The 21,982-nt window shown below is 34.3% G+C and overlaps 4 protein-coding genes across 4 annotated transcripts; all 4 read left to right on the top strand.

Moving 5' to 3' along the window:
* The first annotated feature begins 1,403 nt into the window (after window positions 1-1,403).
* LOC147395594 (vacuolar cation/proton exchanger 3-like) lies at window positions 1,404-6,065 on the top strand. Its single transcript, XM_086452119.1, has 11 exons — window positions 1,404-1,843; window positions 2,578-2,645; window positions 2,752-2,780; window positions 2,857-3,053; window positions 3,143-3,355; window positions 4,183-4,311; window positions 4,757-4,873; window positions 4,968-5,021; window positions 5,117-5,233; window positions 5,367-5,457; window positions 5,556-6,065. Exons 1-11 carry the CDS (start codon window positions 1,532-1,534, stop codon window positions 5,618-5,620), a joined length of 1,392 nt encoding a protein of 463 aa, XP_086308245.1. The 5' UTR covers window positions 1,404-1,531; the 3' UTR covers window positions 5,621-6,065.
* Window positions 6,066-10,427: 4,362 nt separating this feature from the next.
* On the top strand, window positions 10,428-12,861 carry CPT4 (Undecaprenyl pyrophosphate synthetase family protein). The gene is made up of 3 exons (XM_086452120.1): window positions 10,428-10,956; window positions 11,039-11,106; window positions 12,170-12,861. The coding sequence occupies exons 1-3, from the start codon at window positions 10,510-10,512 to the stop codon at window positions 12,615-12,617; spliced, it is 963 nt and encodes a 320-aa protein (XP_086308246.1). The 5' UTR covers window positions 10,428-10,509; the 3' UTR covers window positions 12,618-12,861.
* Window positions 12,862-13,844: 983 nt separating this feature from the next.
* Window positions 13,845-15,920, top strand: LOC147395592 (chlorophyll a-b binding protein CP29.2, chloroplastic-like). Its single transcript, XM_086452121.1, has 2 exons — window positions 13,845-14,402; window positions 15,432-15,920. The coding sequence occupies exons 1-2, from the start codon at window positions 13,905-13,907 to the stop codon at window positions 15,792-15,794; spliced, it is 861 nt and encodes a 286-aa protein (XP_086308247.1). The 5' UTR covers window positions 13,845-13,904; the 3' UTR covers window positions 15,795-15,920.
* A 1,912-nt stretch (window positions 15,921-17,832) lies between these two features.
* Window positions 17,833-21,562, top strand: LOC147395591 (protein yippee-like). The gene is made up of 5 exons (XM_086450521.1): window positions 17,833-18,034; window positions 20,023-20,066; window positions 20,442-20,550; window positions 21,260-21,315; window positions 21,400-21,562. Exons 1-5 carry the CDS (start codon window positions 17,939-17,941, stop codon window positions 21,482-21,484), a joined length of 390 nt encoding a protein of 129 aa, XP_086306647.1. The 5' UTR covers window positions 17,833-17,938; the 3' UTR covers window positions 21,485-21,562.
* Window positions 21,563-21,982: the final 420 nt, after the last annotated feature.

The following is a 21,982-nucleotide window of genomic DNA, read 5'->3' as shown; positions in this document are numbered from 1 at the left end:
CACCCTAAGTTTTACCACACACTTTAACAAACGTTTTTTTGTCCTACATGGGTTATAAGTTTTGGAATGGGCTGATTTTTGGTGAGGATGATCTCTATGATTAGAAGATCATCCTCCCCAAAAATCAGCCCATTCCAAAATGTTTAGCCCCATGTTTACATGTTGAAAAATCGTGGACCGTCCATTTTTTGTAAACCATTTTTGATGGGGTTAGAAGTTTTGGAATGAGCTGATTTTTGGTGAGGATGATCTCCTCACCATAGAGATCATCCTCACCAAATATCAGCCCATTCCAAAACTTCTAACTCATGTAAGACAAAACACGTTTGTTAAAGTGTGTGGTAAAGCTTAGGGTGCTGAACGGGACCCTTAAAAATATGATCTGATGGAATAGGATTGTAGAGACAAAATTATATGAAGTTTAAAATAATAGTAAAAAAATGAAAAAAAAGTTATTTTTCACTGTTGAATTTTACTTTTAAATTTCGGTGCCGGATAATCATCTAGTTTCAACACTTTGGATCAAGTTCGAAAAATAATTATTTTAAATTATTATTATTATTATTATTTTAATATGAATAGTTTCATAAAATTTAGAAGAGTGTGTTGTTAGATTGTTAATGTAATAATCAATGTGGACCTAACGACCTTTTTTAAGATAAGAAATCTTAAAAACTAAAACGGGCGGGGGGGCTCAATATGATTCATGCCACATGTCAAATTGTTGTTGGGTTATGTGTGAGTTAAAAAAAAATTCACTCAAAATCAGCACTCTAGCTAAAAACATCACTTTTATTATCCACTTATTTTCTTTGAGGTACCTCTTGAGGTCATTACAGCACAACTCTTTCTTTCTTTTGAACTAAACCAAACTCTCGTCAAATGATTGTCGAATCTTAACTTATTAGTTGGTACCTCACATTGGACATAAGATTTTTTTTTTTTTTTTTTGTTAAGAGTCGTGATAATATGACTCGCCAGGTGGCATTCAAATCAACTCCCTGACATAATAAGTTCGGGAACCATAGATCTGTAAGTCTCAAGATACACGACTGCATTTCCCCATAAAATAGTGTATCCCAAGGCATACAGATGCACGATTTCCAAACTTTTCACATCAAAGAATTCATTGACTATGCCACCTGACGAGTCATATTATTCCCAACTCTTTTAATTATGGGTAAACCAGACTTTAACCACAACCCCCTCATGACAAACCAATTGTGCTATAGGCGTAAGCCCAAGCAGAAGATTTAACCGACTTAGCTGACTGTAAATAAGTACTTTCATGCATTTGTGGTGCTGATGGCAAACATAATTTTAGGAACGACAAATTATGAAGCTTCCTGGAAATATATGTAGGATATCATTGAAGCCTACTGACACTCATATATGTGTATATAACATCCTCTCCAATCTCTCATCAAAAGATACAGAGAGACTGAAAGCTTTGATATATTCTAATTGCACTGCACCAAGAAAGCTTTCTTTAGCCATTTAAACGTTTTCTCTGATTTTAGGAGCAAAAACCATGGCCTCCCATGACCCTGCTTGGCTCTTAGAGAATGGCAACATGAAGGGTTCAAGCAAGGAAATCCGTCCCTTAGAAAATGGCAACATTAAGGGTTCAGGCAAGGAAATTCGTCCTGGACGGACTGCGCATAACATGTCATCCTCATCATTGCGCAAGAAGTCAGACCTCGCACTTGTGTCGAAAGTGAAAATTGGGTTCATCAGACAATTCCTGATGAATCTGCAGGAAGTCATCTTAGGAACCAAACTCTCTATTCTTTTCCCAGCTATTCCTCTGGCAATCATTGCTCAGTGTTACAATTTTGGAAAAGTGAGTGTTGTTCTTTTTCGATTCCAACCATGGTTTTTAAATTCCGTATCTCATCTCGTCTCATTCAGCTTCGATACCGAGTCGTCTCAAACGAGTTTTCCAATACGTTTGGGACGTCTTGTGAAACAAATCAAAAAATTGAACGTGACTCGTAAATCTCAATCAAAAAATGACTTTGTGAGTTAGTCTAGTTCAGCTTTGATACCGAGTTAACTCAAGCGATACGTCTCGATCTCTAACGAGTTTAAAAACCATAATTCCAACTGTTAGTTGGAATTTCATTATTTTGTTGATTATGGGTTCAAAATCCTTTCAACGCCGAGCTACTGAGCTCGTTAAAAATGTGTTTACTAATTAAAAAAAATTACAAGTGTCAACTAGCTTAATTGGTAAAGCCTTTGGGTTATGGTACCCAGAGACTTGGGTTCAAATCCTGACGTGCCAACTTACTAAACTCATTAAAAATAAGCTTGGCAATCAATAAAATAAAATAAAATAATTAAAAAATTCCAAGATGTTATTTTTAGATGTGAGACTCAAAACTTATCAAATAAAATAAAATAAATAAAGATGTGAGACTCAAAACCCTAAGATTGCGGGCTTAGACTCATAGTTCAGTTGGTTTGACATATTGCAAAACGACATTGGGCTCGCACTTACCCATTTAAAAAAAAAAGGTTAAATAGCATTTTTATTTTTTCTAATGGGTCCTTTTTATTCTTGTTTCCAAACAGCCATGGATATTTGCTTTGAGTTTGCTTGGGCTTACTCCACTTGCTGAAAGAGTTAGCTTTCTCACTGAGTAAGTCTTCATTTTTTTTGCTAATCAAGCAAAGAATTGTATATTTAAATATAAATTTTGATTTTTTTTATATGAATTTTTGTTTAATTCTTTGTTACTTTTGCAGACAACTTGCATATTATACTGGTCCAACAGGTATTTTCTACCACCTCTCTCTCTCTCTCTTATTTTGGAAATTGAAGTGGTAATTTATAATTATTTGAACTTGCAGTTGGGGGGCTTCTTAATGCAACATGTGGTAATGCAACAGAGCTAATAATAGCATTATTTGCTCTATATGATAGAAAAGTCGATGTGGTGAAGTACTCTCTCTTGGGTTCAATCATATCAAACCTTCTTCTTGTTCTTGGGACATCTCTCTTTTGTGGAGGCCTAGCCAACCTAAAAAAAGAACAAAAATATGATAGAGTAAGGCCCATCACTGTTCAATTCATCACAATTAAACCTAATTCATAGTTGTTTGTAATTTCATCACTTCGTCTTTATTGATTTGACAGAAACAAGCCGACGTAAATTCACAACTCCTATTGCTTGGCTTGTTGTGCCACTTGCTACCATTGATGTTCAGATACACAGCTAATACATCCAGTGAGACTATCGGCTCCACTCTCGTGTTGTCGAGGGCAAGTAGCATTGTCATGTTGATTGTGTACATAGCTTATCTCTTCTTCCAATTGAAGACACATCGACAACTATTTGAAACACAAGAGGTGATTACTACCAAGTTTTAATCTATTTTAATTAAATTAAATTTAGTAATATCCACAAACTTCCTTGAGATAAGTACAAAGAAAGTATGGCAAGAAAGAAGCCAAAATTATCATGTCGTATATGTTCCTGAAATATTTAGAAGATAGGGGATGCCATTGTGTGATAACGAAAGTTTCTTACCAATGATTTAAATTTACTTGTATATCCTCCTCCTTTTCTTTTTTAACTTTAGACTAAATAAATGTTCAAAATAAAGTTATAAAATTAAATTTGAGATGTGATGATATGACTCGTCAGGTGGCATACTCAATCGACTCCCTGATGTGGATACACGGCTCTCTTGGGATACATTTTTTTATGGGGAAATGCAATCTTGTATCCCAAGGTGTATAGATCTACGGTTTTCGGACCTATCCACGTCAGGGAGTTAATTGAGTATGCCACCTGGCGAGTCATATTATCACAACTCATTAAGTTTAAGTAAAAGCATGTACAATTAGAATTGTGCTTGGTAAAACCATTTCAATACCCTTATACTAAAAAAGGGACATCGCATGCACCATAAATAAACTTAATTCAATCTTTGTACCAGAATTCATAACTACAATGGTTATATGCATTTTTTTATTTTTAAATTATTCAATTTGGATACACTTAAAAAAGTAATTTTTTTTTTAAAAACTTTTAAAACTTATGAGGTGGAAATAAATTACTTTCTACTTTCTAAAAATTATTTTTCTCCCACAAGTTCTATTTTTACTTTGTAGCCAAATGAGGCTTTAATGGTAAAGAAATATGCTAACTTATTTGTGATGGAACTTATCAGGAAGAAGACAGTGATGACGTGGCTAGTGAGGAAGTAGCAGTAATTGGATTTTGGAGCGGATTTGCTTGGCTGGTAGGAATGACAGTCGTTATAGCAGTGCTATCGGAGTATGTTGTGGGTACAATCGAGGTAAATACATTCAAATGTTCCTATCCACTTTTACAATTCAATCCACAATCTCTTGGGACTCACTCTCACTCTCTTAAAACATTTAACTTACCCATTCCTTCTCACTCAGATAGTAATCAGCCTTTGTCGCTTGTGATCACACCATCTGAATCAACTTAATTTCAATTCTCATGGTTTATTGCCTATTGGGCTACTCCAACATTTCCATAATTTGTTCATTTTTATTTTTCTTCTTTGTTACTCTTACGCTTGATCTATTGCTTCTCAATCGTCCAACATTCGATTTTATAAAGGATAGTCTTTATTAATCCCGTCGTGTAAAATTTTTCTTTTAATTTTATTGGGATGCAATCATATGACACTCCAGAACCGCACTTCCACTCTAACCATTTAACTTCATTAGTACTGTTCTTTCACTAATTGGGAATACGCCTTAACTAATCAGGAAGCGTCAAATTCTTGGGGCTTATCGGTGAGCTTCATTAGCATAATCTTGTTACCCATTGTGGGAAACGCTGCAGAACACGCTGGAGCAATCATATTCGCCTTCAAGGACAAGTTGGTATGTAATTCTTAATTAAATTTTTAACATAATTTTACTAACGATGTTTCACGACTTCAACATAATTATTAATTATATTCTGGACATAATGCAGGATATATCTTTAGGTGTAGCTTTGGGGTCTGCAACTCAAATTTCTATGTTTGTGGTGAGATTCTAAGTTACCCAAGACAAGAAATTTTGATTTTTGTATCTTAAATTTTGAAAAGAAAATCTAATAATTAATCTTTAAACGAAATTCAGATTCCCTTGACTGTGATCGTAGCGTGGATTATGGGTATCAATATGGATCTTGATTTTAATCTCATCGAGACTGGTTCGCTAGCTTTATCAATTCTGATAACCTCCTTCACCTTGCAAGTATGATCCTATCTGCATTGTCCATTTTTTTTTTCCTTTTTATTCAACATATATATTTGTCTAAAATTAGAATTCCTGATTCTTATAATCATTCCAAAAAATTGAAAAAAAATCTTAATACTGTTATTTGCAGGATGGGACTTCACACTACATGAAAGGATTTGTTCTCCTAGTATGCTACGTTGTCATCGGGGCATGTTTTTTCGTCCTCAAGACTCCACTGAGTAAGTGATTTAGCCGAAAAATGGTTCTTTTAAACAAGAAAATCAAGTTGTAGCTCATATTCCCCAACTTAATTGTGTTCTTGAATTCTAAATGCCAGAGCCAACAAATGTACTCAACTTGGGAATTGAATCATCATCATCATCAGGAGTCTTGGTAGCTTAAGAGATAGGTCTTGGGCTAGGGGGGAGGGGTGATGGAACCACCAATCAATGAATCTACTAGCCATTGTAGATGTTTTTCGCGAATGGGCGCATGCATTTGTCATTCTTTCAGAGCTTTGAATATCTTTATCAATGGAGGTTTCTGTGGTACAACTGTATCAGAATGAGTGCCAAGCCATCAAAGTTGAGATAGAGACATATGGTACCCTTGAAGCTTGAAGAAGAACAGAAATCTCTTGTAGAGGATGGTCATGTATACTAGGTGGTTTGGTTTATAATTCTAGTCTTGAGTGGTGGCAATTTGCATGGGTTTTCTATATGTTAGTTTCTTCTAATAAATAATGGTCAAATGGGTTTGTCTTCTTTTACTAGTCTTCTCTAAGCTACAATTATGTATCTTTTTTATGATAGTCAATAATAATAATAATAAAAAGTTTATTTTTGAACTTTTGTGTAACATTTGATATGCCATGGAATTAGGTTTTATTCCACTGGAGTTGATCAAGAAAAAAGTGTGAAAATTAAAGGAAAGAAACTAAGTCAATGTCGAGAGTGTTTGAGGCAGACCATCAAACGTATGGCTGAGATGGGATATATTCCTTGGGATTCCTTTGGAAAATGTCTTTACTAATCAAAGAAAAACGAGTACTACAACAACATATATACATATGGATATATGTATATGGGTCCCTTCGGCAGCCAATGAGCCAACACCTTTGTCTTAGTTATATGGGTTAGAAGTTTTGGATTGGGCTGATTTTTTGGGTCATTGATTTTATAATCATTAATTTGTAAACCATACTTAATGGGGTTATAAGTTTCATATTAGACTGATTTTTTGTGAAGATGATCTCATCACCACACACATGGTTGGCTCCCACAACATTGGGCTGATCTTTTAAGCAATATATCTGAAACGCTACCCTATATATAGGTTTTTGGCATAAAAAATTCATACAACCTATACATACTTGTCTTCCGCATGTCTCGTCAAAATGCTTGCAAATGCACTTTGGATTAGACACGGTTGAGTTATACTAGCTACCAAGATCATCATTAATTAATACTAGGAACTCAAACTTCGTCCTTCATATTCTTCCTCTAATTGTGTAGACATGGTAAAGAAATTGATTCAGGAACAATTAAAAAATATGTATAGATCTAGATGCAATCATACACATAAAACACAAAAGATTTACGTTGTTGACTAAAGATTGAGGTGTGTTCATGGATCACGTCGAGTTCACTATGAAGAGAAGAATCTCACTTACATATTATACCATTTAACTAAAAAGAGAAATATGTATATCCTAGAAAAACCTAACTAGGTTTTACATAATACCAATAGAATTACAAAAATACCTTTGAAAATTTCTTTTGAGGGTACCACCCCCGAACCCCACCTTCTAGGTAGGGAGACCACGCCCCCCTGCAAACCCCTGTGAGCTCAATGCCAAGCTCAGTCAACGAACATTATGTCAAATGATAAACAATACTCCTTGGTGACCAGTACTCTTAGGCTCCACAAACCACAATAGACACTCTTTTTTTTTTATCTAGTCTAACTTGTCAACTAGTTTCCTCACGTTTTATTCTCAAAATCCCTTCAAGTATTTAAAGAAGAGTGAACCATGGCTAGTGCATATATATATATATATATGAACAGCGTTCCTAAGACTCATATTGGGACTCACATTGCGACACACCGTTTTGTCTTATATGGGCAAAAACACTTGGAATGGGCTGATTTTTTGTGAGGATGATCTCTATGGTGAGGAGATCATCCTTGCCAAAAATCAGCTCATTATGAAACTTCTAGACCGTCCAATTTTTGTTGAAAAATTATAGACCGTCCAATTTTTGTAAATCAATTTTGATGGGGTTAGAAGTTTTGGAATGGGATGATTTTTTGCCAGGATGATCCCCTCATCACAGAGATCATCCTCACAAAAAATCAGCTCATTCCAAACATTTTTGCCCATATAAGACAAAACGGTGTGTCGCAATGTGAGTCTCAATATGAGTCTTAGGAACGTGACCCTATATATATATATATATATTTTTGATAATTTTATTAATTTATTGTAGATATACACAATGAAAAAAATTTAATAAATTGGATTGATTCACTGAACCAAATTGTTTGGTATGTCGAACCCAATCAAAATTCGATGGATTTGTAGTTCACTTGATTTTACAAACTCAGTATGAACCGCACCACGAATTGGTATCACTTCCTACTGATTTGTGGTTCAAACTGGCAAGTAGAACCGAACTGGGTAACATAAGGTTTTCTTAGGTTGAAGTCCCAACTAGGCCATAAACCGAACCGAATGGGTTTTCCCAAGTTGCAATCAACTCACCAACTCGCATAATAGGTCAAAACTAACCCAATCAGTCTTGCCTATCAATAACTGCTTTAAGTGGTCAAGAGTGGGAAGATCCCATCCAAATGATCCATACAACCCTAAGAAGGGGTGAAACTAGACCAATTCACAATTCATACCGGCCCAACTCACTTTGGGCCTAGACTAGTCCAGGGCCAAACCTATTTCATGGGCCATTTGAATCATGTTGGGTCTTCCAGTCTGTGTGCCTAGTTAAAAGTTGGGTAAATTACACTTTGACCCCTTACTGTTTGGCATAATTCCATGTTGAACCCCCTAATGTTTTGACAATTGCACTTACCTCCCTTATACTTTATCTAAGGAGTTCACTTACACCCCCTTCCATCTACTAAAAAATTATTTTTTATTTTTATAAAGACCGTTTTACCCTTCTAGAATGTTTATATTCTGATAAACAAAAATATCCCTGGTAAAGATGGGTTCATGCCCACGACTGTGAATGCTGAGACGGGTGCACCTTAAATATTATTTAAAATTTGAATTTTTAAGGGGAAAGAAAAGATAAAATGAGTGGGTAAAGTGGTAAAACAACATCTGAATTTTAACACCGTTAATGAAAGGAGAGGTAAGTGCAATTACAAAAAACATTAAGGGATCAACATGGAATTATGCCAAACTACGGGGGTCAAAGTGTAATTCACCCTTAAAAGATTGTCACCAAACCACCTTTACCACAGTCGGCAAGTGAAGAAGTATCGAACTCTGCCAAATATTACCATGAAAGGACAACACCTTCGTGTTTCTATTTTAATCTTTTAGGAGTCTTTTTGTTTGTGCCCATCAAACTATAAAGTTCATCTTTATTTAGTTTTTTTTTACTTTTATTTTTAATTGATGAAGTATTAATTTTTTCAATTATTTAGAAGATAAATATTAATTCAGTTTTTAGAAGATAAATTTTTTTGAGAAACTTTCAGTTTGAGATGTTCATCAATTTTACTAGTTTTGATAATTTGGTCCTGATTTCTTGAATGTAATATCTATATGTTACAATTTAAAATTTTTGAAAAAATATATTACTTTGAATAATATTTATAAAAATAAATATGGGCTCGACAGAAAATGTACAAATAATAATAATCTTAGTAGAAAAAAATATTCCGAACCATTCATCCAAAAAATGAAAAAAAAAACAAAACATGTTAGAGAAATTATATTAGAATCAATCAACGATTAAAGATGGGGTTTAGCCTTTGAGAAAGTTTTCCTTGAGTTGTTTTTGATAAATTGATTATGGTATCATAAGCATCGCGTTTCAACTGTGTAGAATCTCACAAAGTTTTGGTAAATAGTAGAGATACCCTGAGTTTTGAATTTGAGATTGATGTCATGATCCCTTGACTTCAATCTAATGAAAATGACCAGAATGTCATTCTCTTCAACAACCGAAAATCCATAGGTTTTTTTTTCCAACCTAGTCGGCTTCAAGTTCTTCAAACTAAAATCAATGGTAAATTAATTTAATATATTCAACCTTATCTTCAATTCAATGATTTTTTATTTTTCCTTAACTCTTTGTGGAAAATACTAGAGCTTGTCCATGTAGTTATGTACTCTTTGAAAAGGAATCTATTTAATGAAACATCCTGACTTTCGTACTTTGGTGGGTTGTCTGAGACCTTTCGATGACTTATATTGTGTTGAAGGGTTTACAAAGAAACCTAAAAATTTATCACTAATCCAATTTGAGTTCCTCTACGGGATAAACCTCAATAGAAAACTAAAGAGTAACGACAACAAGTGATTGAATCTACCTAAAGTTCCATCATTTAATACTTCTTTTAAAATCTTAGGTTTGTAAGTTAAAAACTTGAAATAATAGAATCTTGATGTTGAAGTTAACGTCTAAATTTTACAAAGTTTTATTCAAATAGATTAAAGATGATTGGTCTGAGAAGAAATATCGAGGGTTGTTAGATCGAAGTTGAAGATGAAATAACAAATAACAAGATTCGAAACCATGTTCTTTACTCCTTCAACCCTTAAAATCATTCATTTTTTGTGCGATATTTGGAGTAATAGCAACTGACTAATAGTGTTGAGAAAATGGTCTTAAATCTCGTTCGAGATTGAGACAACTCGTCCAAGTTATCTCGGTATCAGCCACTAACGAGGCGAGTTGACAAGTCGTCGTATAGACATGATTTGTTCTAATTCTAAGGTATTTTTTTAAATCTCATTCAAAACAATTTGACTCGTCCACCAACGAGGCGAGTTGACAAGTTGTCTCGTAGGCGTGATTTGTGGTAAAAGGTATTTTTGTAAATCTCATCCAAAAGAATTCAAATAAAGCGAATATGGGACGTTAGACTTAGATATCAAATTGGTGTTTTATAATAATATATTGGTGTGGCAATATAACTTCTCGTACAAATCACTGGATATCGTACAGGAAAATGCCCTAGGAGAGCAGAAACAGACAATCAGTTGGCCTTGGGCTCCTCCAGAGCTCAAACCCTAAACCCTAACCCTAACCATTAGAATGGTTTCTCTGAAATTCCCACTCCCACCAATCGAAACCAGAGTCTTCTCTCCTCACAAATCGAAACCAGTTTCATCAATCCATCATCCTCCATTTCTCGACAGCACAAAATCTTCAATTTCTCTCCTCAAATCTCGTCTTTCTGCTTCTGCAACTGATTTAATCGTTGAAGAACCAGAAAAATTAGAAGAAAAACCCAAAGAAAGAATCTCTGATGCTGTGGAAGGAATCTTGCCAATCGGTCTCCATCGAGAATTCATGCCAAAACACGTTGCTGTAATCATGGATGGGAACGTGAGGTGGGCTAGGAGGCGAGGGTCGCCATCATCTTTGGGTCATGAATCAGGTGTTCGAGCTCTTAGAAACCTAATTGAGAATTGTTGTAAATTGGGAATTAGGGTTCTCACCGTTTTCGCATTCTCCTATGATAATTGGAATCGCCCTAAAGTCAGTATTTTGTTCTGTTTGTTTAATTTGTTTTTTATTTTTTTGTTGAATTTTTGTTTAGTTGGTTAATTGTGTTACACAGGTTGAGGTTGAATTCTTAATGAGATTGTTTGAAAGAGTGGTGGAAGCTGAGCTCAAGAATTTCATGAGGTAATTTCCTGAAAAAACTACTGAATTGAAATGGGTTTGTTTTATTTGGATTGAATTTGGGGTTTTAGGGTAGTAAATTAGTTCCTAAACCTGAAAACTTTTATGGTTTAGATAGTTAAAATTTGCTATGTTTTGGGAAATTTTGGTTTAGTACTTCTGTTGAAAGCTATTGATATCAAATGGGTTTTTATATGTGATATGAAGTCAAGTAATTAAGGGAACCCCTAACAAAAAATTCAATTTTTTTCCAAAAATTAGGAAAATGGTTAAAAACTAGTCATTTACATCGAAATAAACAGCTTTCGATAAATTTAGTAATTGAAATCAATTGCTGCAGCAGATGACTATATCAGTCAGGTGGATATTCCAGAACCGAATCATTCAAGCTATCGTTGTTGACTGTTTTAGTAGGATTTGAATGTCTGCAGCATATGAAAATGAAATCCAATGCTTGTATGCTTGTTCTGTTGAATTAGGTGTTAAGAAAAACACGGGTCATTGAACCAAGAAACGAATCCAAAAAAAAAAATTGCAAATTGAGATTTTTACGTCGTTCCTTCAAGACTAAGGTACGTCCACATAACTAGGGTTTTACATAATACTGGTGAAGTTACAAAAATACCCGCAGGAAAATTTCTTTTGGGGCTTCACACCCACACCCCCACCTCCGGGCAGGGGTGTGTTAGCACCCTCCAACACCCTAACAATCTCAACACCAAGCTCGACCAGGGACACGCGTGACTTGATGAAGAGAACCTCCTTAATGACCAGTACCATCACGCTCCACAACCATAACATTAGGTTCCATCAGAAGTGCAAATGTGATCTCAATTAGATTTCAATTTTAGTGTATATGGACTTAATTCTTCAACATTGGTATCTATGTATGGACATTGTGTTCGTTATAATCATATGCCATCATCTTTGCCATTATTGTTGCTGTTGTTTGGTTGTATATCATCTCTAGAAAGATTATTGAGTTCTTGTTCCTCTCTAAGGGAGATTCTGTAGCAATGACATTAAGCCCAGTTTTGGTTGTTTGGTTTGGTTTGGTTTGGCACAGAGAAGACATTCAAATATCTGTAATTGGGGATTCTTCTAAGCTTCCGAAGTCCCTACAAAAACTGATAACCGACGCAGAGGAGATGACCGAGAACAACTCTCGACTTCAACTTATTGTAGCGGTAAGCTATAGTGGGCAGTACGACATAATGCAAGCATGCCAAAACATAGCTTACAAAGTCAAGGATGGTTTGGTTCAACCAGAAGAAATAAGTGAGTCCCTAATAGAACAGGAACTACAAACAAATTGTACAGAGTTCCCTTACCCAGATTTACTTATTCGCACTAGTGGTGAGCTTAGGGTGAGTAACTTCATGTTGTGGCAATTGGCTTACACAGAACTATTCTTTGTAAAATCACTATGGCCCGATTTTGGAGAGGTCGACTTTTTAGAGGCTCTACATTCGTTTCAACAAAGGCAGAGACGTTATGGTGGGCGAGATTTATAGGCAATTGTACATAAACATTTATGTTATAGGGGAATTTGATGGGACCTGAGCAAGATTATCTCATCATGGTCTTCATCATTCACATTTTATATTTAATTATCTGTAACATTTTCTAAGCTTTGTAGGCTCGACATGATCCTTCAGTTCAAATGATTGCTTGTTCAGCTTGCAAATATTGTGATCATGGTTACATTTAAAATTTCAGTGAATTAGAGCATATTGCACACCTTGGTACATTGGGACTGTTTTAGTTGAGTTAAATATTATTTTTAGGGTGCTTTATGAAAATGACAAATATTTCTAAAAAACAACTGATCGTGCCATTTTTTTTTTTTTTTTTAAATTTATGAAAATAATCAAATGCCTGTTTTCACAATTATTTGTTTACTAAAATGGTTATATATTGTTGAGTCAAAATTTGCTATTTAACGTTGATGTGAAATTTACATTCAACTCAAGGGCATAAAGGTAAGTTCATCAAATTGTTTGAACTAAGATTAGAAAATTTAATTAAATAATTAGCCCATTACATTACTCAGGCCCTGGATCAAGAAGCCCTAAAGCTTTCCTTTCTTTGGGTTAAAAAAAAAAAAAGTGAGAAAAACTCTCATCATTGGCTGTTACTATGGGTATCACAATCCAAGCCCATTGGCTGAAAATGAACCCAATCTCCATGTTAAGGGCCCATTTAGCTTAAATCAAATGGTTGAGATCAACTTGATCAATCTCCTTACTTGAATCTATAAATTTTCATTGATCAAGCTCACCTTAGCCCGTAAAAGCATATTTTATTTTTCAGGCCCAATTGAAGGACTAACCAATGTTCGAGCCTATAATGTAGTCTAGATTGAGCCCATTTATTGATCTATTTGAAATCAATTGATTATTAAATCATTTTTGGATTTATAACATCCATCTAGTTTCAATCTAGTCTAAAGTCAGAGTAATATCCACGTCATCAAAGTGTGAATCGACGTCAATTGTGAAGTCAGTCGAGCATTATTGAATGATTAAAGATCTTCTCAAAGCGTGCAACCACAACCACAAAACCTACGTACGTGCCTTGCCACTCACACACACACAAGAAAATAACCTCTTCTAACAGATAAGGCAAAGATAAGGCTGAGACTCTTACATCCATTAGATGGATACGCTCATCACATCTAACGGTCAAAAATCACCACCATGGATAAACCATAAAATCCATAAAACCTATAATCCGATCACCTATTATAATCCGGACCACCACAATCAAACCTCTCAACCCTTCATCTTCAACCACCACTCATGGCTACCACTACAGCCGCTGCCACGTCATCCTTCTTGGGAACTCGCTTGTACGACGTCCACTCGAACTCGGGCAAATTCCAAGCCCGATTCGGATTCGGAAGCAAGAAAAAAGCTGCTCCGAAGAAGATCTCGAAACCGAGTACGGATCGGCCACTTTGGTTTCCAGGTGCACAAGCGCCCGAGTGGCTCGATGGGAGTTTAGTGGGTGATTACGGGTTTGACCCATTTGGGTTGGGTAAACCGGCTGAGTACTTGCAGTACGATTTGGATTCGTTGGACCAGAACATAGCGAAGAACTTGGCGGGTGACGTCATTGGGACTCGGTTCGAGAGTGCTGATGTGAAATCGACTCCGTTCCAACCTTACACAGAGGTGTTTGGGTTGCAAAGATTCCGTGAGTGTGAACTCATTCATGGGAGGTGGGCCATGCTTGCTACACTCGGTGCACTCGCTGTTGAGTCACTCACTGGTGTTACCTGGCAAGACGCGGGAAAGGTATGTAATTGTAACCCGAGAATTTGAACCGGAACCCGAATATACTGTTTATTTTAGAGATAATGATATAGTGTAATGTGGTATCATATTGTGCACACTTTTTTGCTTCTAATCGTTAGGTATCAATTGATTGGATAGAAGATCCACGTGGCATTATATTATGCCAATAAACAAAGATCCTTGGTTTGATGTCTACACTATGGTTTGGGATCGGCATCGAGCCCGGTTTGAATCAACCGATCCGCTCTGCCTAGTCAAACTCTCTAAATCGAGTTTGATAAAATATTATAAAGATTTAAAAAAATTGACTAATTTACTAAGACATTCGCTGGAAATTATAAAACTCCCATTCCAGCAAAGAAATTAAACATTTTCATCAAAAAAAAAAAAAAAAAAAAGGTTAAATTACAAAAATATCCTTATCAAAATGTGATGGCTAGTAATAAATAATTAAATATTAAGGGGGTCTTTCAATCATTTTAAACATTTTTTTTTTTCTTATATTGCAAAAAAAAAAATTAAGTCTGAAAAAAGATAATTTATGCAAATGAATAGAATGGGAATTTTATAATTTTTCTCAATTTTTTTTTTTGTTTGTAATTTACTCTTAAAAATAGTAAAAATTATATATTATAAACTAAATTATTACAAAAACTGTTTTAAACGAGTTGATATGGACCAGATTTTCAAAATAATGATCATTATAACAAATTTTTTTTTTTTTTTGGGCCCAATCAAAGAGGATATGAATTCTTGAACAACTCATTTGGTCAGCATTAGTTGACTTTGACTTAGTTCCTTTTTAACCCATGAACTACACACGAAAGTATTTTTAGTCTAATATTGGATTGGATGGGATTCCATTAATAGTATTATTTGAGAATTTCTAGTGTTGGAACATTATAATCAGGTTATTTAATTTAATTTAAAATAATAAAAGAAAAAAGATAAACTATTTTTTGGTGGGCCAGGAAATGTAGGCCCGACATCCCTATATATAAATTGATTCTGGTTTCACAAAATTTTCAGGTAGAGCTGGTTGAGGGTTCTTCCTACTTGGGCCTTCCCCTTCCCTTCTCCATGACCACATTGATATGGATCGAGGTCCTCGTTATCGGATACATCGAGTTCCAAAGGAATGCGGAGCTTGACCCAGAAAAGCGATTGTACCCGGGCGGACCATTCTTCGACCCACTTGGCTTAGCCGCTGACCCAGAGAAGAAGGAGACACTTCAATTGGCAGAGATCAAGCATGCTAGGCTAGCCATGGTTGGCTTCCTTGGGTTCGCGGTCCAAGCCGCTGCCACCGGAAAAGGCCCACTTAACAATTGGGCTACCCACTTGAGTGACCCACTTCATACTACCATCTTTGACACCTTCTCTTCCTCTTAAGTTTGGCTTCTATCTTTGTTGTTTGCTTAAAGTGAGACTTTGATGCATCTGATCGATCTATTATGTATTTTTATCTTGTAAAAACTCTATAATATTTGACATCGAAAAGCGTAATGTTATTGTTTATATATGTTTCTAAGATGATCATCGACATTGATTCCTCCCAACTCTAAAGATTATTCTCAAATTGACAATTATCATCAATGACTTATTCCAAAAATCTCATCGTAGATTAATTTCAGTGTGGGGAACTAAATCACAAGATCAATGATGTTATGGCGTTATTGCTCAAGTGTTTAAGTCCCTAGTTGACAATAGTAAGCATGATAATCTATTAATTATTATTTGTAATTTAAAATATTAATTAAATGGTGATTTTAAATATTAAAAAGAAAAAAAAAAAAAAGAGGATAATTTTATAATTTTGAAAGTACCCAACATGATTTTAGGGATGTGTGATTACAATTTTCTTGGGTTTAGTTCAAAAAGGAACATTTTATAATAAGTTTACATGTTATGTTGAGAACAGTGAGATTTGAGGTTGAGGATGATGAGCTTGATAAGGTGAGGGTGATTTAAATTATAGGCATTTCTATAATTTCAATTTCATAAGAGTATTTATCACATCCCAATTAAAGATTAACACACCATTCAAATATAACAAATGTTTTGCACTTTTGCTTAAATTATTATCTTTACAAAACATTATATCATTCAAATAATTTCAATAGTTGTTTACATTTATGATTGGATTCATATAAAATCTTAAACCCAAAAAAATAAAAATAAAGAGAGAGCCTCTATTAGCACCCCAACTTTTATTAAAGTTGTGAGGTGGTCTACTAAAATTCCAAAAAAAAAAAAAAAAAGAGAAAAAGAAAAAGAAAAAGAGAGAGAGAGAGAGAGAGAGAGAAAAAAGGAAGGGAGGGGAAGGTTAATATGGTTAGTTTGATAGGATGATTTACAAAAAATTATTATATCAAAAAAATTAAAATTTAAAAAATAAAGAAAAAAAAGGCAAAGAGAATGATTAATATCCTCACCCAAACACCACATTTAATTTATTAAAGTGCAATAAATAGACTTTGAAAATGGAATCTAAGGGTATTTTGGTAAAAAATAATTTTTTTCGAAGTCATTCTCAGTACAAAATCCAATTTCCAACGTGTATTTATTGCACTTTAATGTGTACCCTAAAGGCACATGTTAACAAGACCCTTAATTTATAAGGAAAATTACTTAAAGGGCCCTTGCAAAGTGACTTCTTTCTAAATAGTCCTTAAGTTTTCAACGATTGTTTGACAAAGCATTTAGTAAACTTTTTCTTTATAAATGATCCCTTGACCTCATTTCCCACATTTCTCACAATTGAAGGCCCTAACCATTCAAACTCATCGTTTTCATCAACAAATTGTGTTTTTGACATCTCAATTGAGTTTCGAAGACTCTATTTTTTCAAAAAAGATTTAAGAAATAAGAAACTATTTTCAAGAATTTTTTCAAATATTTTGAAAATGTATGTAATTCTAGTGAAAGAATTTGAAACATGAGTGTGACACCCATGCATTCAAATCCATAGGGTGGTGATGCTAAACTCATTGATTGGACAGGTAGCGATGGCACCTCCCATTAAGAGGACACCAAGATCTTAGATTTTGATCAGAAGATTAATGGATTGTTCTGATACCATAACGAAGGATAAAACTCAATTGATCAACGGATTTGTAAAGAAAAACAAATCCGGCATATGTGATCCAAATCTAATCATAATCAAATCAAATCCCTAATAATATGATTCTAATCTCCATAGAAATGATGTGGTGAATCTTAGTGCACCTTATGACAATGCATCAATAATCGCTTGATCTAATCTGGTCTAATTATTTTTCATCATGGATTGCGAGGATTACCCCGAAATTCAACTTTTCAATAAGGGAAAAATCATGAACTGACACGTGGCATTTCAGATAATTAATAGAAAAATATATTGGATTATCTACTAGCGTTGATCTTCGTTTTTTTTTTTCGAAAATTTTCTTTCTGGGTTTTGTTTTTCTTCTCCCTTTATAAGTATCTGTGTTTTATTGAGAGGATAAGAAGAGAACAAGTGGAGATTCGTTGCTTGATTTTGAGGGAGAGGAGACATGGGTTTGCTTTATTTGATCAATCTAGAAGGCAGGATCTACAGTTGCAAACACTGTCAGACTAATCTCGCTCTCTGCGAGGACATTTATTCCAAGGTTTCATCTCCTCTTACTGTGACAATCCATTAGTCCTTTTTTTTTTTTTTTTAATATAAAAAAATTGTTATTTAAAAGTTAAGTCTTTATATGTTTATATAGTTTTCTGTTATTATACACGGGGTTCCTTCAAGGGATGGATTTTTGTGATTATTAGATGTTTCTTTGATTGATTTGGAGAAAACCCATCTTGAGTTTTGTCTCTTTGTAGACAATTTCATTGTGATTAGTTCCTTTTTAATTGGTTAAGTTGTTGGGTTGTTCTTAGGCTTTTGTGATTGTTGCAGGTTTCTTTACATTTTCCTCATTTTTCTATTACTAGAGGAGTGTGCGTGTGTATGTGTGTGTGTGTGTGTGTGTGTGTGTGTGTGTTTGTTTTTTTTTTTTTTTTTGAAAAAATGAATAAAATTAGGGGAATTGAGGGAATTAAATTAGTTTTCATTTTTATTTATTTTTTGGTGCAGAATTATCAACTAGAGTCAAAAAATAACAAAATAGTTGGAATTGTTTGATTTGAGTTTGGCTTTTGTGGTCTCTTTTTGTGATACTTTGTTTGTGTCAGTGTTCTGGGTTATTAATTTCTTTGGTTAGTGATCAACACCATAACTACCTCTATAGAGCAGAAAGTTAGTAATTACTATTTGAATTCAAATAGAAGATGTTGCAGTAGTTTTTGTAGAAAAGTAATAATTTTTACTAAGAGGTAGTTATGGTGTTGATCACTAGTTGTGATGTACTTGCCCCAGAGCTTTGAAATCATTGAAAATTTGTGTTTTTAAGTCTTTTTTAAGAGACTAGACTTCAAGAGGCTAAGAGAGTAAATAAATTCAAGTCTCTCATCATGAACTGGGGCATTTGGAAAGAACGAAAACGCAAAATAGAACCTCTTCTTTATAATACATGTTACGTTTTTCCGTCTTTAAATATTTTTCAAAATAAAAAAGCTTTCCATGCTTTTATGAAACCTTACTACACTCTGGCTTTGCGGTATATTGTCACTAATTCCTACGATGGGTTTATATCAAACCATGGGCGTGTGTATCTATATGTATCCATTTTTAAACTTAGTCACCGTTCTTGTGACGTTCCTGTCTTTGACTATTTTTGTAACCAAATTTGTGTCAAACTTCATTTTCTGATCTTACATATGTTGCGAACTGTTGATGTGAAAAATCGTCACAGCTGAATATTCTACTTAGGTTAATAGAGAATTTATTTGTAAAATTTGCCTTCTGATTGGATGAATAAGTAGATAATGCTGGAAAGACAAAGCCTGCTTGGGCACTCAAATAAAGTTTGAGCGAATGAGAAGCCAGTTTGCCATTCGTTCATGAAGTCGTGCATTGTGCCACCCTTGGTTATGAAAACTAGAACATAAAAAATTTGACAAAAACATAAACCTTGGTATTCTATCCTTGAAGAACCCACTATACATGCAAAATGGTTGCTTTAATTGTACAATGTTTTTTTATATAAAAATAATAATGTTGTTGCTTTTACTTTATGTGTTGTTTCTTAGAAGTGGATATCTCAACTGATCATGTTGTGCTCTGACTTTTACATTTATCTTTTGCTGGAATTTAAAGCATGATCCCATTCTCTTCTATTGCAAGCTGCTACTGAATTGTATGTTGTTGTTTTTTTATTTTGTACTTTGTGTCTAAATCCTTCTGATTATTATTGTAGAGGACAAAACTTTATTTGAAATTGAAACTGACATGTATTAACCACATGATGCTTGTCTTGCATATTGATGTCTATTTTTATTTTATTTTTAGAAATTCTATTGTCACACCAACTTTTACTTACAACACACCAATTCTTTTGTAATTATAAGGAGTTGTTTACCTTTGAATTGGTGAGTTATAACTAAAAGTTGGGGTGCTAATAGCAGCTCTCTCTTTTCACTTGTGTTTCAGTGTCTAGTACATGCTAGTTGATTGACGGGCAAACATTCTGACTCACTGTTTTGCCTCTCCTTTATACAGGCCTTCCATAGCAAGCATGGGAAGGCTTATCTCTTCAATAACGTGTAAGTATTTCTAGATTTTCTATGTGCTTCACATATGTTAAATGCCATTTAAGTTGATTCACATATGCATAGTTTCTCGTTTCTATCGTATGAGAAACAGGGTTTTTATTTCTCGTACGAGTGTTGCATGTCAGAAGTATATGCTAATAACTCGTTAAGCTACTTGATGTGCTCATTTACATCTATATCAAACACCTAATGTTGTCTAATAAGCTATATATGCTCTTTCTCACACCTTACACCACCAAAGGTAACACAGTCCCATGCATTCCTAGACAAAACATATAGTCTGTTCATGTCTTTGAAGCATTGTTATCTATTTTGCACATTTGGAGGATAAGATTGATGCATTGTCTCCCTCCCAATGCTTGACAGTGTGAATGTCTCGGTCGGAGAGAAAGAAGAGCGGATGATGCTAACGGGGATGCACACTGTTGCCGACATATTCTGCGTCGGCTGTGGATCAAATCTTGGGTGGAAATATGTAAGATTAGGAAGCAGAGCTTTTAAAAGTTAAGATTTGTATACCAATTGGTAAAGGTTCAATCTTTTGTTACCTTCCTCACCTTTGAAGGAGCCACGTCAATAAGGTGGTGAAGTCTTTGTGTTTGGTAACACTAGGGCTGCATGGGTGGGCCAAACCCGAACCTGATGGGTTCTGACCGACCTTGGGTTAGGTTTGGGCACAATTATTTAGGATTTGGTCTTGGGTTTATGCAAAAAAAAAAAAAAAAAAACAATAATTGACTAATTCAAATCGGGTTGGGTTCGGGCTTAAGACATCGGATTGTCCAAACCTGAACTTTGCCCAATTTGCCCGAACCTAACTTAATATGGTTATAAAATATTTTTGTTTCTTTCTCATTCACAATTCACATTTCAAATTATAGTTAATCATCATTATCATTTTTGGGACAAATAATTGTAAATTTTTATTTTTTTCATACCTCTTATCTTTATTTAAGTTATTATTATTACTAAATTATCTAGTATTGATGAAGACTGAAACATCCTGACTTGGGTTGGGTTGAGCATTTTATGCCCGAGGTCGGGTTGGGCAGTTGATCGAGTTGCAGCCCTAGTTTACACCACATACCATGGATCAAAAACCTGGCTAGATACTTAAATATAATTTCCAAAAATAATAATAATTATTATTATTATTATGATTTGTATGTAATTATTTATTTCAGGAAGCTGCCCATGAGATGAAACAAAAGTACAAAGAAGGGAAATTCATACTTGAGAGGTGGGTAGGATAACAAGTTGTTATAATTGGTTTCAAAATTTAATTGTTATCGAGTGTTTCAGATTGGATTTTCTTTTCAAGCAGGTATAAGATATCGAGCCCTGATGGGAGCCACTACTGGGTCGGTAATGAATCTCAGATTGGTGGTAGTGATGCAGATGATGCTTGAATATAAGGTGATGGTGCATCATCATCACCTGTTTCAAATGTATATATTGTAAATGTAATAAATGGTCCTTTTGTTCAATATTTCTGGTTTCTTAAAACGTTCAAACACCCACGAAGAAGATTGCGAATCAATCCATATCCAATATATTTGAAATATTATTATAATAAAGTGAATACCCTAACATACAGTTCTCATTTAATGTAAAATGATCAATCTTTAGAATCAAAACATCTAACTTTTTATTTTAAAGAGATGTATAACTAATCTATAACAATATCAATAAAAAATTGTTTGGTCATAATTAACACAATACTTGTTAAGCTAATCCATGTTACTAATAGTAGGTCGATTCATCAATCAAAATTTTAAAAGATAGTGGGTGTTGTTAGACCTTATCAGATTCAAAAATTCTTCCTCTTAGAGAGAGAGAGAGTAAATCCCCAAATAATTACAAAAGTTTTTGATATTTCCAAAGTCGTGCTAATGTTGACAATTTGA

Source organism: Akebia trifoliata, chromosome 8, assembly GCF_017979445.1.
Source record: "Akebia trifoliata isolate Shusen 1 chromosome 8, ASM1797944v1, whole genome shotgun sequence".
In the NCBI taxonomy this organism is placed as follows: Eukaryota; Viridiplantae; Streptophyta; class Magnoliopsida; order Ranunculales; family Lardizabalaceae; genus Akebia; species Akebia trifoliata.
The sequence above is the reverse complement of the archived record's forward strand: the minus strand, read 5'-3'. Positions and strand labels throughout refer to the sequence as shown.

Bases quoted from the DNA above. Each gene is read 5' to 3' on its own strand.
- LOC147395594 (XM_086452119.1), top strand. From the start codon at position 1,532: ATGGCCTCCCATGACCCTGCTTGGCTCTTAGAGAATGGCAACATGAAG. The intron at 2,781-2,856 runs GTATTTTCTACC...TTGAACTTGCAG, and splicing joins ATATTATACTGGTCCAACAG to TTGGGGGGCTTCTTAATGCA. The intron at 4,312-4,756 runs GTAAATACATTC...TTAACTAATCAG, and splicing joins ATGTTGTGGGTACAATCGAG to GAAGCGTCAAATTCTTGGGG.
- CPT4 (XM_086452120.1), top strand. From the start codon at position 10,510: ATGGTTTCTCTGAAATTCCCACTCCCACCAATCGAAACCAGAGTCTTC. The intron at 10,957-11,038 runs GTCAGTATTTTG...TGTGTTACACAG, and splicing joins ATAATTGGAATCGCCCTAAA to GTTGAGGTTGAATTCTTAAT. The intron at 11,107-12,169 runs GTAATTTCCTGA...GGTTTGGCACAG, and splicing joins GAGCTCAAGAATTTCATGAG to AGAAGACATTCAAATATCTG.
- LOC147395592 (XM_086452121.1), top strand. From the start codon at position 13,905: ATGGCTACCACTACAGCCGCTGCCACGTCATCCTTCTTGGGAACTCGC. The intron at 14,403-15,431 runs GTATGTAATTGT...CAAAATTTTCAG, and splicing joins CCTGGCAAGACGCGGGAAAG to GTAGAGCTGGTTGAGGGTTC.
- LOC147395591 (XM_086450521.1), top strand. From the start codon at position 17,939: ATGGGTTTGCTTTATTTGATCAATCTAGAAGGCAGGATCTACAGTTGC. The intron at 20,067-20,441 runs GTAAGTATTTCT...AATGCTTGACAG, and splicing joins GCTTATCTCTTCAATAACGT to TGTGAATGTCTCGGTCGGAG. The intron at 20,551-21,259 runs GTAAGATTAGGA...TATTTATTTCAG, and splicing joins CAAATCTTGGGTGGAAATAT to GAAGCTGCCCATGAGATGAA.